Genomic DNA, 16,713 nt, shown 5'->3' on the forward strand with positions numbered 1-16,713 from the left:
TTACCATTATCTATAACTTTTTAGAACATGAGAAAAATGTAGAATCAATTTTTAGAAATTTATTGAGCAAAAACCTTTTTCAAGGGGCTGATGATAGAAAACGTAACGTATTTTGAAAAGTAACGGAGTTACAAACTTCGGCAAAGTTGCTCCAAACAGCATTTTCTATAACTTTTGTAAAGACACCAACCTCGTATCTTGAATAATTCAAAAAATAAATTTTCTATCTCACTTTTAGGGGGATTGATCATTTTTCACAGAAATTCAAAAGAAGCTCCTTATCATAGTGAAAAACTTTCTCGAAAACACCATGACGCTAAACTTAATAGCAAAAAAGTTATTAATTAAGCGCGCTAAAATGACGAAATCAGCCACTGTGCACTGTAGTTTTCGCAAGGCAAGTGTTGGCAGTATGGACGGAGGGCAGTTTCTGAATAAATCCACAGTCGAGTGTAGTCTTGGTAACTTGAAAATGGCTTTCAGACAACGGTTTTGGAGCGTTTGCAACGGTTTCAATCGCGATTTTGCTGCAGCACCCCAGAGCGAAACAAGATATTGCAATTTGGATTGAACAAAGGCATGGTACATTGTCAACAGTGCTTTCTGTGGCAAAAACTTTCTAACCTTCCATAGTAATCCACACGTTGAGCTGACGGTTTTTTGCAGTGCATTAAGATGATCACTCCATGTAAGCGTAGAATCAATTATTAAACCAAGGTGCTTGAAACTGGTTACTTTTTCTATCGTAGTTGCTTGAACTGTTAAATCCAAGTGTGGCAAAATGTTCCGGCGGTGGGAGTGGAGTATCATGTATTTCGTCTTCGATAGATTCAAGGACAACAGGCTTTCATTGAAATAGTCCTGAAGCTTTATCAAGTCTTCCTTCATCTGACGCACGATGTCATTTGGATTGGTGCTTTTATACGACAGCGATGTATCATCCGCAAATAATCGTGGCTTCCCATGCAAGTTTAGATTCGGTAGATCGTTTACATATAGGAGAAATAATAGGGGTCCGAGGTTGCTACCTTGTGGAACACCCACCGTTACTCCGCGCTGAGAACTATTTGCTCCGTTTACATACACAAACTGACTTCTTCCGGTGAGATAACTACGTATCAAGTTATTTGGAGTTCCTCGAATTCCATAGTGATCTAATTTCTGGAGTAATATGTCATGGTCTATAGTGTCGAATGCCTTCTTTAAGTCAAGGTAGAGTACTCCAGTTAGCTTCCGAGAATCCATGGCATCATAGATTTCATCAACTAACTCACTGGTTGCAGTAAGTGTGCTGGAACCGGTCCTAAAACCGTATTGGTGACTGTACATGACGTTGTTTATTCGTAGGAAGCATTGTAGTCTAGTTACGAGTAATTTCTCAATTATTTTGCTCAGGACAGACAGTACAGATATTGGTCGGTAGTTGTTGATATCAGTTTTAGATCCTGATTTATGAATAGGCGTCACACGTGCAACCTTCAAACAATCAGGGAATCTTCTTCTTCTTCTTGGCGTAACGTCCTCACTGGGACAAAGCCTGCTTCTCAGCTTAGTGTTCTATGAGCACTTCCACAGTTATTAACTGAGAGCTTCCTCTGCCAATGACCATTTTGCATGCGTATATCGTGTGGCAGGCACGAAGATACTCTATGCCCAAGGAAGTCAAGGAAATTTCCTTTACGAAAAGATCCTGGACCGACCGGGAATCGAACCCGTCACCCTCAGCATGGTCATGCTGAATACCCGTGAGTTTACCGCCTCGGCTATATGGGCCCAGGGAATACTCCCGTGCTAATAGCTTCGTTGAAGACGTCCCGAATCAATATTGAGAATGTCCGATGGTGTTCCTTGACGAATTTTGCCGGTATTCCATCAGGACCACTGCTTTTTTTGGCGTCCATGTTTCTTATCTCGACCACGACCTCTTGCTCACTTGCCGGTCGTAAGAAGATTGAAGTGTTGAGAGGCGTAAGCGTATTAACGACGGCTGTTGATCGTTGAGGCAAGCTGGGGCCCAATAGTGCTGAAGAACTTGTTAAACGCATCCGCTACTGGGCGGCCGGTTGTTTGTTGATCGTCCAATATCAGCTTTATTTCTTCTGCGTCGCCGGTCATGACTGACCTTGCACAAGCCACCGGAGATTTGTTACTGGTGTCTGGAACCAGGACACAAGTCATAGGACTGTAAAGGCCCTGGAGTAAGCTGTGCATGCGATGCGGTGGCGAAAGCCAAAGCACAAGGCTGCACGAATCCACCCACGTGTTTGTTTAGTTCCGGGAAATCCACGACCAACGCAACAGAACCTGAATCACTGCGACGGAGCTCAGCAGCTGCTTTTTTTTGTATTCCTCAATCACTTAACCTAATTTACATCTCTTTTGTCCACTAGGACGCTGCGATTCCTATTGGATGCTGTACTTACACTTTGTACAGTGCCTAAATGTATTCTAATCTTATTCTACTATAACGAGCTGGTTTCCTTTGCGCTGCTGTCACTTTTCTACCCTGTCCATGATAGAATGATGAGCACGAGGATGTTGATGTGTGGCTCTTGCTTATTTTCTAGTCCGATTGGGGATCCATTATGAGTTGCCGTTATCCAGGTTTCCGCGTCCGTTGGAGCATATGCTCTGAAGAGGGTCAGCTGCCAGCTGCTCTCGGGGGAAAGAACAACTGACGAAAAATTGCAAGTGCCGGGGCTGGGGTTGAACCCATGACTATCCACTTATGAGGTGAACGTGTAGCTACTACGCTACGGGCCCCAGCAACCAGCAGCTGCATTGTCAGGCAGTTTTTGAATGAGGGACAGATATCGCCAACAAGGCGGAACCATACCGAGTACCCGCCATCAACGACCATTGGGTCGCAGATAGGTGTAAAAAAATGGCGGTGATATGGATGACGGGTAAATACCCCGTCCATGAGTTGGTGTCTACTACCTACAAGGGCCTCGTGGTCACCAAAGTAAACGGGGTCTTCTTCTGTAGCTGCTATGCGCCAAGCAGTGCGCCTCCGCAGTGGTTGATCGAGTAGTTTACGCAGATACTGGGCTATATGACGACCAGTGCCTGGGCCGTGGAATAGGGAAGCCGTTTTACGAATCAGCGGGGTCAGATCCTGCTAGATTGAATTTGTTAGATATCAATCTGCCTAATGTCGGTACCAAAAGTACCAATACGGAGTCGATTATCGACTTTACCCTTTGTAGCCCTGGCCTAACAAGTAGTTCGAACTGGAGAGAAGACGATTGCAACACTCACTGCGAGTACCTGGTGGTTCGCTACAGTATCCACTAAAACAACAGCAAGCAGCGGGTAGAAGAAGAGGCGGATAGGCCAAAGTCAAGCTCTCAAAGGTGGAAAATGTCACACTTCAACGTCGAGATAATTAGTGGGCGAAGCCATTCGGTTTATGCGATGAACATAAAATAAGTGTCACTCAAACGTTCACAAACAGAGCATAGACAATAGTTTCATATTTAAACATTTACTGACATTAGTAATAATAATAATAAAATTAAAAAATTAACAAAATCAAGTTGAAAACACTAAAACCATAGTTTCTATTGTAACCAGACGGTAAACGGTTGGTTACACTACAGGATCATGTTGGCCAAGACAAAAGGTGTAATGACTCCTAGAGAGCAGTCTTCAGAGATGTTGGAGGGGATCATCGAGATGCTTTTTCCGCGTCATGATCGTAAGGCCCCAGGTCCGGACGAGGTAGGTATTGTAGAGGCTCCCGGGATGTTATGGTCTGCGCCAGGCTCTTTGTAGATCGACCGGTTGCACGTGGGGTTTTAGTTTCTGGGTAGAGGTTATAGTATTTGCTGATACGCTTCACCTGATCTTCACTATGCCAATTTACCATATAGTATATTTGCAGCATAATACCACGGCTTGCTTTAAGCTGCCGGAGCCGGAATTCATTTATTTTCACAAAACCAACAAAAATGCATTTTGATCAGATTCGTCCGTCTGTACCTGCAGCATCAACCCGGATTTCATAATCCATTCTTCACATCCACAACGAACCGTGCTTTTCGCGTCATAAATTTTACCATCGAACCGGTTTTCCCATCATACACTTCGCGTTTTAATGGAGGGTTATAAATATGTATCTTCTTTATGGCCCACAGACACTAGGCGCGAGAACATTTTGCACTGAGTAATAAGCAGAATTATGTCTTCCATTTTTTACGATTTTCCACTTCAGTATTCAGTTCGATGGGGCACACTGAGAGGCGCGCTTTTCCAACAAGCACCATAAATCATTCCGCGAAGCATTACCAGCGAGGAAATTGTCAAAATATAACAAATCGCCTACAACACCAATCTTACACCAACCAACGAGGGTGTCTCAATGTGGTCGACAAGGTGCGAAACCAGTCAGTGGTGATCATTTCTCTATCGAGACATTTTTTTTGTGAGTGGTTGTCACGTTGAAACGGGAGATTATACTTTCAATATTTATTAGAACAATATTAGCTTTGGGATATTTGAAGATTCTCAGCAAGATGGGTAAAATGACAATTGTGTTGCATGCCCATTCTGGACAACTTTGTCTATGTTGATTAGGGATTTTGCAGGCTTTTGAAGATGTTTACAAAAAGGTCGTTACAAATATTTATTTCACTTTTTGTACCACCGCTTGATGGTTGGTCGAGGGGGGGGGATAAAAATAATAAAGCATTTTATCTGAAAAATATTAAAAACTCATCGGATTTGTTAGAGAGTTTTTAGCAAGACCCGATATTTTGATAAATATTTTTTCATCTGTTTGTATTCAATTCAACTCCCACTGTCCGGCAGTGGTATTATGGAAGAATTGATAAATATTTTTTCATTTGCCCCTCAAAATGCAAAATCCTGCAAAAAAAATTGGAAGGGGAGGGGACAAAAAGTCAAAATGAAATTTGTGTGGTATTTTCTAAGCAAAAGTGCTTGTAATTGTATTCTTGCTTTTTTGCATTTCCTATAATCTAACATCTCATTCAAGTATAACATAATTCACTTAGATCTCATTCATTTATTTAGTTAACATCAAATTCATGATAATACTGAATCAACAATTTGCCGCCATAATACTCGATTTGCAGCTGCAGCTCTCCAACGTCGGTCACGTCCAACACTCGCCCTGGTCCAACACTCCAACACTCCACCTGGTCCGCCCATCGTGCTCTCTGCGCTCCACGCCTTCTTGTACCAACCGGATGGTTAGCAAACACCAACTTTGCAGGGTTGTTGTCCGGCATTCTTGCAACATGCCTTGCCCATCGTATCCTTAAGGCTTTGGCCACTTTCTGGATGTTGGGTTCGCCGTAAAATGCAGCGAGCTCGTGCCCAGTGTCAACCAGTGTTCGTATAAGATGTTGGATAAGATGTTAAAGTGGAGGCGATATGCGTGCCTTTTACATGCGCCTAAATGGAGGCATGGACGCATATGGCCTCTACTTTGTCATCTTATGCAACATCTTATACAATTACAGGTATGTTCCGTTTTTGTCACTATCCGTTATTATCACTATCCGTTTTTGTCACTATCCGATTTCGTCAACATTTCATTCCGTTTTTGTCAACACTAAAGTTTTTGTCAAATTTGTTCCCTCGAACACGAGTTATTAATAGTTTGAGGCAATGCATCCATGAGTAATTTGAAGCAACCACCAATGATGACATAGAAGACGTATACGCTACAATAGCTACACAGTTCAAATTCAACTGTAGATAATGTTAATTCATGCTTTCTCTCATGCATAATTTTACTTCTTATTTGAACATGAGAAAAATAAGACCAATAGTCCGATAGAAAAATTACTCTAGCTCTACGTACCAACTGGAACTTGGCCTGCCTCTTCAAGTGTTCTTCGAAAACTTGAACAGTTCGGGGTTTTGCCCGTCATTGCCTGAATTTTCACACTACAATCTTTTTTACAAGACTTTTTTAAGTGCAATAAATTCCACGCGTTTTTTTACACGATTTTCTTAAAATCACGCGATGTGCTGAATTCTTCTCTTCTGGTCGCTATTTCTTTTCGACGAGGCTCAAATTTCAACCAGAGACTTCTCTTGTCATCCTTGATACCCTGTCCAGATTTTCCCGTCCGAAACTGCTATATTATACATATAGGTAAACTGGAGATGTAAACTGGAGATTCCTATACAATTTTATCCGAGATTTCACCTTTAGATTGCTCTAAAAATGCAATCTTGGTTTCCTTCAATAATTTCTACTGGCGATTCTACCTTGTATTCCTCCAGATTATTTCATGGATATCTTCTGAGATATCGTTAGGAAATAATTCAGAAGTTTCTTTAGGTGAATTAGGATTTAAGTCTTCCAGTAATAAGTTTCCCTAGGAAAGATGAGTCTAGGAACTTGACAAACGATCTGGGGATTTCTCCAGAAACTACTGAAGGGTTCCCAAAGGAATCTGAGGATTCCCAAAAAATCATAAAGAAATCCCATCAATTCTGTACTTATACAGGATTGCTATAAGGAATTTCTCAAGGTTTCACACCAGGAAATTCTGGAGGATTCTCAGGAATAACTCCCCGGAGATTTCTACACAGAACATCAGGAGGACTCCCTGACGAAATTTCTGGAGGGTGTGAGGAAAGAATTCCTGGAAGATTACTAGACTAAACTACTGGGATATTCTCAGGAAATGCAGTAAGAAGTGGGGGAGAATTATTATAATATTATCTTTTAAACGAGATTGTCAGCCCAAGGCTGGTTTATCTACTAATCATGGGAAAATAACCAAGATGAAAGATAGAATCCTCTTGGAAGTATTCATAATAAAAGTTCTAGTAGGTGTAGGTGTTTCTACTGCGCATAAATACCAAAACAAAGTCCTGTAGGAATCCTTATAAGAAATTTTTGGATGGAGGTCATTGTAGGGAATAATATCATAAGAAACTCTTTAAAGAATCCAAGAAAGAACTTCTGATGAAATTCTAGAAAAAATGTTAAAGCAATCCCAGAAATAAATTTTGGAGAAACCAAAGAATGAATCCTTGGAGAAATATCAAAAAAATGTTTTGGAGGGATTTCAAAAAGTAATCTTGGAAGAATTCCCGCAGGAAATTCTGAAGGAACGGAGATACTCCTATATTTCAAAAGTAAAATCATGGTGAATCTCCAAAGCAATTATGGATTAATTTCAATAGGATGTCTAGTTTAAATCCCAAAATGATTTTCTTAGCCCACCTTTTGCATTAGGGCCATTCAAGACCCAAACTGTACACTACGTCAGCGAGCAGTTCCCATCATAATGCATAAGGAAGGTTAATAAATTCCCTTTCCTGGTGGAGTATTTGAAGCGATCCCCAAAGAAACTCCAGGAGAAAAAAAGACATCTAGGTTGATCCGAGAAGGAAATTCTGAAAAAATCATGAGGGGCAAAACTTCTTTTCTCTAAAAGTTCTTACCGAATTCCAAAAGATTACCAAGCGGCAGGGTACAAGGTAACCTAGAAGAATTCTGGAGGAACTTCTTGGGAAATCCAATAGTCTAGAGAAGTTTCAAGTGCTTGCTTAGAAAAATTCCTGGAGATTTCCTAAAAGTATCCTAGGCGAAACTTTTATAGGAATCTGTGAAGATGATACTCGTGGAGGAATGCCTTCCGGAAGGAAATAAACATATTCTTTTTTGTTAGGATATCGACATATTGTTCCTGGAGATTAATAATTCCTGGAAGTATGTCATATTTTAAAACGTCGATCCGGATACTGGAACTGTATTTTGTGTCATTCTTGCGTTCAACGAAAATAAATTTCCAAAAATGTGGTCACAAATGTGGTGAAAACCTCTTGTCGGCGTCACAGTCAGAATTTTTTTGAATTTGAACTGGTTGCAGATGTGCTAAAATTAATGTCTTTAATAATTAAATTTCATAGTAAACAGCATATTTTTACTTTTGGAATGTGTTCCACAGTAAAACTTCCAATTCATATTAAAATGTTGCAAAATATTTTGTCAAAGAAAACTATTCCGTTTTTATCACTATTCCGTTTTTGTCAACTGAAAATCGCGGACCGTGTTGATAAAAACGGAACATACCTGTACTCATTGTCTGGGTGATTCATCCTTCTCCGCCACACACCGTTCTCCTGCACGCCGCCGAAGATCGTTCTTAGCACCCGTCGCTCAAAAACTCCGAGTGCTTGAAGGTCCTCCTCGAGCATGGTCCATGTCTCGTGTCCGTAGAGAACCACCAGTCTTATTAACGTCTTGTACATGGTACATTTGGTGCGGGGGTGAATCTTTTTTGACCGCAGTTTCTTCCCAAGTAACAACGGTGTAGAAGCCTCATTGCATGCAGATATACGGTGTACTTAGAGCAATCACTACTTTACATGCAAACTTAAAGTTGATTTAAAGTGGAAATGAGCAATTATGCGACTGCTTCAAGATTATACCAGTATAATCCTAATTTGATTCTATAATTGCCCACTTCCACTTTGAATCAACCTTAAGTTTGCATGTAAAGTAATGATTGCACTAAATACACCGTATATCTGCATGCAATAAGGCTTCAGCACTGTGGTTACTTGGGTTCTGAAGCCCATAGTAGGCACGACTTCCACTGATGATGCGCCTTCGTATTTCACGGCTCACGTTATTGTCAGCCGTTAGCAAGGAACCGAGGTAGACGACTTCAATTTATGTGTAGTTATGAACTGTCATCCTTCTTTGGTAAAATACATGAAATGATTAGCCTCCTTCTATATCTTGGCGTAACATCCTCACTTCGGCTAAGCCTACTTCTCAGGTTTCCATGACGAAAAGTTCCTGTCACCCTCAGCATGGTCATGTTGAATATCTTTGCCTTTGCAACTGTAACGTGACTATATGGGCCCTTTGTCTTATATGGAAATATGTAGTATAAATTGAGTTTTTGAGATTTTTCTAAAAAAGGATGGGGATACCCATCCCAATTTTTGCAAATGAGAAGAAAAAATATCTGAACTCTTTTTCAATCTACAGCGAACATACATTAAACGCATTTACTGAAACATTATCTTGTCAAAGATTACCTAGCAAATCAAAAAAATATTCTTCTCCAGGTCCAGCGTTTGCTTTTTTTGAGGAGCTGCATAAGGAAGAACATCTGGAAAAACATTCTCAAGACGGCCATGTTTGAACTGATAGTTGATCTATCTTTATCGGAGGCAGCATTAATTAAACAGATGCGTCCATGCAATCTTTCACTGCTTTTTAAATTGTACGTGACCTTTTAAGGCAATATAGCAGGTACCTTTCATACAACAAATAGGAAATTGTATCATCAGATGACGGCCCGCCTGCCAAACACAATTGCAAGTGTTTTATTCATGACAGTCTACTTCCTCTGCATAATTATAACCAAACGTATATAATATCAGGGTGCACTCGCTCTCTGTCTCCATATCTTCCTGAATCCGGTTGTGCGGCCATGAATAATGCAAATCGAAAGCTACCACCAAAACACAAAATGCGTGCTGATATCTCAATTTATGTCACTTGGTTTGTTGAAACTGCCGCCCTGCGAACGCGATGTCACACGATGATGGGGCTGTGCAGTAAGCGTTTATCGAGCATGGGGTTGGGGGTTGATTTCCGTGATTCGTTCGTTATTAATTCGAAACGTATTTAAATTTAATTGCATGACTTCGTTAGGTTGGCTTTGCGCGTTATAACTGGTTTACAGATACAGAGTTAATACATACTATTTTGCATAAATACTCAATATCAGTCAGTAATGAGCTGGACTCACAGGTACAAAAACATGAAACAATTCAAAGCATATTGTACCGTTTTGTTGGAAAATGTATCAATGTTTAAGTTTACCGGCCATGATACTTCTTTGTAAAAATAGATGGTATCCAATTTATCAATTTGTTACGGTTTATATTACTTGCATTGGTAAATTATCAGATGTCTGCCTTCTGTTGCTGCCGGAGGTCATTGTTGTTGATAACGATTTCGTTTTGTTTTTCTTGTATTGGGAAGGTGTGGTAATATGCACCATCTTACCAAACGTTGTCAAATCTAGATTGAGTTTGAATAAAGGCGAAAGTAACATGATTGTTTTCTCTTCATTGACTCTCTCTTCAAGTTGTAACGAAAAGATGCAAGTTCGATTGTACTTTTTACACTTGTACACAAGATTGCATCGCAGCCTAGCTTTTTGTGGTCAAAAAGTGCAGCCATACTTGCAGTAACTGCACGGAACTACAAATCAACCCAAATTTAAGTTCTTTTGACGCAATCCCGCACCTCCGTGGAATTACTCAAATTTGCGTCAAACAGCGATAGTGGTCACTAGGTAAATCTCATTTGATCGCTGCCAAAATTTTCACCCAGTGATAAGTTATTTTCACCCAGCGGAGGCCTTATTTGACGCAATTTTGGGTTTAGTCAAGATAACCCAAATTTGGCTTCTTCCACGGAGCCGCACGGATATGTCGGTGATTCTCTCTTCGTTTTTGACAACATTCGTGTGGGGTGAGGGAGAAAACAACCCAATGCTGAGTAAAAACTATAAGCTGTTTAGCCAAATTTGAGTTTTTAGAACTCATTCTTTGGGTTTAAATATTTTTCAGTGTGTAATTTGAAGAAGGGAAAGTCGATGACAAGATAAATCGATCAAGGTTCTTTCGCCCTTATTCAAACTCAGCCAATTTATTTACTAAGATTAAGACGATTTCATGGATGTCTTGCATTTAATAAGACAGTATGATACTTTGGCTATATGATACGCCAATTTTTGGCCCGTGGGATATTAAATTTATCAAATCTGATAAACAATTTGAAAAAGTACATATTACGTTTTACGTGTTTAAAAATTTGTTGAGGGCAATTTCTCACTTTTAGGTGGGACAAAACTACCTCTGGAATTTGTCGCTTGATTTGTAATAAAATACCAGGGGGATCCATTTAATTATTTATGACGGCATATAACGGGTGGCCACTAAATAACGGGAATGCTTTTAGCAGCTGATTTTGCTTCGGAATGTTGGCTTTGCAGTCTTTTGGGGAATCGAAAACACTAGTTTATGATTTTTCCCGACGTTTCGGTCCGTATGGGACCTTTTTCAAGGGTTCTAAAATATAATTATTCAACTATCAATACAAAATTTTAAACATTTAATTAGTTTTACAATTTACCAATCGGTCAAGGTTTCCTAGTCAAGATGGCTTTGCTAAACTCAAAAATGTCATGCGGAAGTTTTGGTCTAAATGGAAGATTCAAAGGTCAATTTTCATTTTATACATATTTGTTGTCCTGCACTGTACTCACATAGATTGAGTCCGTTCGGTTTTCAACCGTCGTGATGCGGACAATCTCCTACCTATCGGGCGGTCTAGAATTCGGTCCCTGTTTTTGGAATCTTCCACCATTGCTTTTCGCATGATATTCTTTTTGTTTGTGTGAGTCACTTTCTCTCTGTTTAGTTTAGTGTGTGTCTTAACTATCTAACCCTGAGAATATTCTCTCATCTATCTATTTTGTTTTGATCGTCATCTTCTATTCGTCGTCTCGTTTTTCAGTAAATGTAATAGTCCGGCATAAGCTACATGGAGATTGTCAGTGTCTGTGCGTTTGTTTACAGTATTGTTAGTGTTGTATATGTGGCAACTTTCAAGAATGTGTAGATTGTTTGTTTTGAATGTCCTATCTATGATGTTTGTTTCGTCTAGCTTAAAATTATGGTCCATCGTTGCTGCATGGTTAACAAGTGCCGTTTTTTCCCTCACCCAGCTAACCTCCGCGTCTTCGTTTGTATACCCTTTGTCTAGTAGTGTTTTTAGCTTTTTCAAGTTTGATCTATGTCCAGATATTCTTTGTTTTAGTTTTGTACTGGTCATTCCTACATAGCATGCCTCACAATCTGCGCAGTCTATTTTGTAAACAACGTTGCTTTGTTCGGTGTTGGGTGTTTTGTCTTTTACCGACGGAAGAAGAGACCCAATTGTTTTGTGTTGTCTGTTTGCTATTTTTATCCCTGGGTAGTCCCTTTTTAGTGTTTTGGTTATTTGTTGTGTTAATCCGTCAATGTTTGTGAGCGAGTAGAATTTCATTTCGTCTTGGTGTGTTTCTGTCTCGGTTTCTGTTCTACTCACGTCCATAGCTGTATTGTTGTTTACCGTTTGATGTTTTGCACGGTTGATTAGTCTGTTGATGAGGCATTTCGGGTAGTCGTTTGCTTTCAGGTGGCGGTGTACGATTTCTCTTTTCCTTTTTAGGTCCAAGTTCGTGGAGAAAACCATCACCCGCTTGACGAAGTTTTGGGCTACATTCATCTTTTGGTGCATTGGATGACCGGAATGAAAATTGAGGAAACGTCCCGACGCGATGCTCTTGCAGTACCATTCCGTTTTTACCGTGTCGTCCTCCTGTCGGATGAGTGCCATATCCAGGAAGGGGAGCCTTCTACCTTCCTTTATCTCCAGAGTGAACTGGATGTTTTGGTTGACTTCGTTGAACGTGTTTACGACGTCTTGTACTTTGTCGGGTGGAAGTACCAGAAATAGATCATCCACATACTTTTTTATGAATGGGATGACACAGCTTGTTTTAGAGATCGCTTCGTCCAGTATGTCTTCCATCACCAAGTCAGCGATGATTGGGGACAGGGGGTTTCCCATGGCGGTTCCAAATTTTTGTATATAGTAAGCTCCTTCGAATGAGAAGTAACTACAATCAATACAAAATTCGGTAATTTCCCAGAAGAGGTCGAGACATATCGGTGTGTGGTTCTCTATGTCATTCCAGCGGCGAAAGATGCTGTGTCGAACTAACTCTTTTGGAATCGACGTGAAAAGCGAAACCACGTCAAAGGAAACCAAAATGTGTCCCGTCGGAAGGCAGATGTTGTTGACATATTGGCAGAACTCGAACGAATCCTTGATGTTGTACTTGCTAGTTAGTGATTTTCGTAGAATCGATCCGACAAACTTCGATAGTTCGTAGGATGGAGCTGTCATACATGGTACAACAGGACGGAGCGGTAATCCTGCTTTGTGTGCTTTAGGCTGACCATATATTTTCGGGCAAACAGCTTTATAGGTCCTTAGCTTCATCGCCGTGCGTGTGTCTATGAGCTTTAGGTCCTGCAGGCGTCGTACGATGCTGTTGTTCTTCGTTTGGAAAGAGGACGTTGGATCTTTATCGACGGTTACGTAGGTTTTGTCGCTAGTTAGCAACTGCTTCATCTTGGTTGCGTACTCATTTTTGTCCATGATGACGGTTTTATTGCCTTTATCAGCTTTTGCAATGACTATATTGGGATGTTCTTTCAGAAACTGTCTGGTTTCCTTTTCCGCTTCTTTGTAGAACTTCCTGGTAGAGTCGCATCTGGCATTTCTTCGCTTTTGATGTACGTAGTTTTGGAAGTTGTTTGCCACAGCACATCGTGTTCTGTCCTGCACCTGTACATCGTCATTGCTTCGGATGACTGCTTCGACATCAGCAAGGAGGTGGTAAAAGGGGGTTTCCTTTGTACTGTTGTACGGAAGGGCGAACTTGGGACCCGTTCGCCCTTCCGTACAACAGTACAAAGGAAACCCCCTTTTACCACCTCCTTGCTGATGTCGAAGCAGTCATCCGAAGCAATGACGATGTACAGGTGCAGGACAGAACACGATGTGCTGTGGCAAACAACTTCCAAAACTACGTACATCAAAAGCGAAGAAATGCCAGATGCGACTCTACCAGGAAGTTCTACAAAGAAGCGGAAAAGGAAACCAGACAGTTTCTGAAAGAACATCCCAATATAGTCATTGCAAAAGCTGATAAAGGCAATAAAACCGTCATCATGGACAAAAATGAGTACGCAACCAAGATGAAGCAGTTGCTAACTAGCGACAAAACCTACGTAACCGTCGATAAAGATCCAACGTCCTCTTTCCAAACGAAGAACAACAGCATCGTACGACGCCTGCAGGACCTAAAGCTCATAGACACACGCACGGCGATGAAGCTAAGGACCTATAAAGCTGTTTGCCCGAAAATATATGGTCAGCCTAAAGCACACAAAGCAGGATTACCGCTCCGTCCTGTTGTACCATGTATGACAGCTCCATCCTACGAACTATCGAAGTTTGTCGGATCGATTCTACGAAAATCACTAACTAGCAAGTACAACATCAAGGATTCGTTCGAGTTCTGCCAATATGTCAACAACATCTGCCTTCCGACGGGACACATTTTGGTTTCCTTTGACGTGGTTTCGCTTTTCACGTCGATTCCAAAAGAGTTAGTTCGACACAGCATCTTTCGCCGCTGGAATGACATAAAGAACCACACACCGATATGTCTCGACCTCTTCTGGGAAATTACCGAATTTTGTATTGATTGTAGTTACTTCTCATTCGAAGGAGCTTACTATATACAAAAATTTGGAACCGCCATGGGAAACCCCCTGTCCCCAATCATCGCTGACTTGGTGATGGAAGACATACTGGACGAAGCGATCTCTAAAACAAGCTGTGTCATCCCATTCATAAAAAAGTATGTGGATGATCTATTTCTGGTACTTCCACCCGACAAAGTACAAGACGTCGTAAACACGTTCAACGAAGTCAACCAAAACATCCAGTTCACTCTGGAGATGGAGGAAGGTAGAAGGCTCCCCTTCCTGGATATGGCACTCATCCGACAGGAGGACGACACGGTAAAAACGGAATGGTACTGCAAGAGCATCGCGTCGGGACGTTTCCTCAATTTTCATTCCGGTCATCCAATGCACCAAAAGATGAATGTAGCCCAAAACTTCGTCAAGCGGGTGATGGTTTTCTCCACGAACTTGGACCTAAAAAGGAAAAGAGAAATCGTACACCGCCACCTGAAAGCAAACGACTACCCGAAATGCCTCATCAACAGACTAATCAACCGTGCAAAACATCAAACGGTAAACAACAATACAGCTATGGACGTGAGTAGAACAGAAACCGAGACAGAAACACACCAAGACGAAATGAAATTCTACTCGCTCACAAACATTGACGGATTAACACAACAAATAACCAAAACACTAAAAAGGGACTACCCTGGGATAAAAATAGCAAACAGACAACACAAAACAATTGGGTCTCTTCTTCCGTCGGTAAAAGACAAAACACCCAACACCGAACAAAGCAACGTTGTTTACAAAATAGACTGCGCAGATTGTGAGGCATGCTATGTAGGAATGACCAGTACAAAACTAAAACAAAGAATATCTGGACATAGATCAAACTTGAAAAAGCTAAAAACACTACTAGACAAAGGGTATACAAACGAAGACGCGGAGGTTAGCTGGGTGAGGGATAAAACGGCACTTGTTAACCATGCAGCAACGATGGACCATAATTTTAAGCTAGACGAAACAAACATCATAGATAGGACATTCAAAACAAACAATCTACACATTCTTGAAAGTTGCCACATATACAACACTAACAATACTGTAAACAAACGCACAGACACTGACAATCTCCATGTAGCTTATGCCGGACTATTACATTTACTGAAAAACGAGACGACGAATAGAAGATGACGATCAAAACAAAATAGATAGATGAGAGAATATTCTCAGGGTTAGATAGTTAAGACACACACTAAACTAAACAGAGAGAAAGTGACTCACACAAACAAAAAGAATATCATGCGAAAAGCAATGGTGGAAGATTCCAAAAACAGGGACCGAATTCTAGACCGCCCGATAGGTAGGAGATTGTCCGCATCACGACGGTTGAAAACCGAACGGACTCAATCTATGTGAGTACAGTGCAGGACAACAAATATGTATAAAATGAAAATTGACCTTTGAATCTTCCATTTAGACCAAAACTTCCGCATGACATTTTTGAGTTTAGCAAAGCCATCTTGACTAGGAAACCTTGACCGATTGGTAAATTGTAAAACTAATTAAATGTTTAAAATTTTGTATTGATAGTTGAATAATTATATTTTAGAACCCTTGAAAAAGGTCCCATACGGACCGAAACGTCGGGAAAAATCATAAACTAGTGTTTTCGATTCCCCAAAAGACTGCAAAGCCAACATTCCGAAGCAAAATCATCCCAGTCGCATCCCAACCAAGCATTTAGCAGCTGATTAAAAACAATAGAAGCGTCCATAGAGTAAAAATTTTTTAGACAAAACCATCGTCTATCTATCCACAAAGTCAGCGTATTTTTTATTTTGTGTCAACTTATTCTGTTCTGCAGAAAACGACATTGAAACAGGAAGCACTACCAAAACGCCTTGGACGGCTCTACTGATTGCTCAAAACAACCGTAAAAAAAGTTAATAGTAAACTATTATAAAACTAGAACCCGCCCGGTTTTGAATGAATTCCACATTTCGGCATCCCAAGAAACAGATCCTGAAGGAAATAGAGGAAAACTAGCAAAACCAATAAGCATGATATCATTTCACATAATAAATTCTTCTTTTGTGACATGGGCTGGATAAATCAATAGAATGCCTTGTTAAATAACAAATATTTACATCAAATCACATTTACACATTGAACAACATGTAAATGGTTCGTTATAAAAAATAGCACAAAAAAAGTTCAACAATGAACCGCAGTGCACAAATTACATCGACACGTTTTGGTGATACAGAAAAATAACATTTTTTGGAAATTTCTATAAATGTCATTTACGGGAAAAGGCTACAACCAAAGCAAAAAAAAAAAACAAGTCAGTATCCCCATTTTTTCTTATTACTGTTT

At 40.4% G+C, this 16,713-nt stretch overlaps 2 protein-coding genes and 1 long non-coding RNA gene across 5 annotated transcripts; 2 read left to right on the forward strand and 1 right to left on the reverse strand.

The window, feature by feature from the left end:
• Positions 1-11,040: 11,040 nt before the first annotated feature.
• On the reverse strand, positions 11,041-13,449 carry LOC134284216 (uncharacterized). 3 transcript variants are annotated; one of them, XM_062842843.1, is made up of 3 exons: positions 11,289-13,449; positions 11,156-11,223; positions 11,041-11,091 (listed from the first exon to the last, which is right to left on the reverse strand). In XM_062842843.1, the coding sequence occupies exon 1, from the start codon at positions 13,229-13,231 to the stop codon at positions 11,510-11,512; it is 1,722 nt and encodes a 573-aa protein (XP_062698827.1). In that variant the 5' UTR covers positions 13,232-13,449; the 3' UTR covers positions 11,041-11,091; positions 11,156-11,223; positions 11,289-11,509. The 3 variants fall into 3 exon arrangements, with proteins under 3 accessions (XP_062698827.1, XP_062698826.1, XP_062698825.1); XM_062842842.1 differs by having other exon boundaries at positions 11,041-11,223; XM_062842841.1 differs by having other exon boundaries at positions 11,156-13,449.
• A 357-nt stretch (positions 13,450-13,806) lies between these two features.
• LOC134290533 (uncharacterized) lies at positions 13,807-15,178 on the forward strand. The gene is made up of 3 exons (XM_062857690.1): positions 13,807-14,246; positions 14,352-14,925; positions 15,149-15,178. The coding sequence occupies exons 1-3, from the start codon at positions 13,807-13,809 to the stop codon at positions 15,176-15,178; spliced, it is 1,044 nt and encodes a 347-aa protein (XP_062713674.1).
• A 130-nt stretch (positions 15,179-15,308) lies between these two features.
• Positions 15,309-15,997, forward strand: LOC134284217 (uncharacterized). Its single transcript, XR_009995703.1, has 2 exons — positions 15,309-15,882; positions 15,947-15,997. It is a non-coding gene; the product is annotated as an uncharacterized LOC134284217 (long non-coding RNA).
• Positions 15,998-16,713: the final 716 nt, after the last annotated feature.

Source organism: Aedes albopictus, chromosome 3, assembly GCF_035046485.1.
Source record: "Aedes albopictus strain Foshan chromosome 3, AalbF5, whole genome shotgun sequence".
In the NCBI taxonomy this organism is placed as follows: domain Eukaryota; kingdom Metazoa; phylum Arthropoda; class Insecta; order Diptera; family Culicidae; genus Aedes; species Aedes albopictus.

Coding starts and splice junctions, on each gene's coding strand:
- LOC134284216 (XM_062842843.1), bottom strand. CDS start 13,231: ATGGACAAAAATGAGTACGCAACCAAGATGAAGCAGTTGCTAACTAGC.
- LOC134290533 (XM_062857690.1), top strand. CDS start 13,807: ATGGACAAAAATGAGTACGCAACCAAGATGAAGCAGTTGCTAACTAGC. Junction 14,247..14,351: donor TTCACGTCGATTCCAAAAGA/GTTAGTTCGACA, acceptor TATTGATTGTAG/TTACTTCTCATTCGAAGGAG. Junction 14,926..15,148: donor ACAACAATACAGCTATGGAC/GTGAGTAGAACA, acceptor TTTACAAAATAG/ACTGCGCAGATTGTGAGGCA.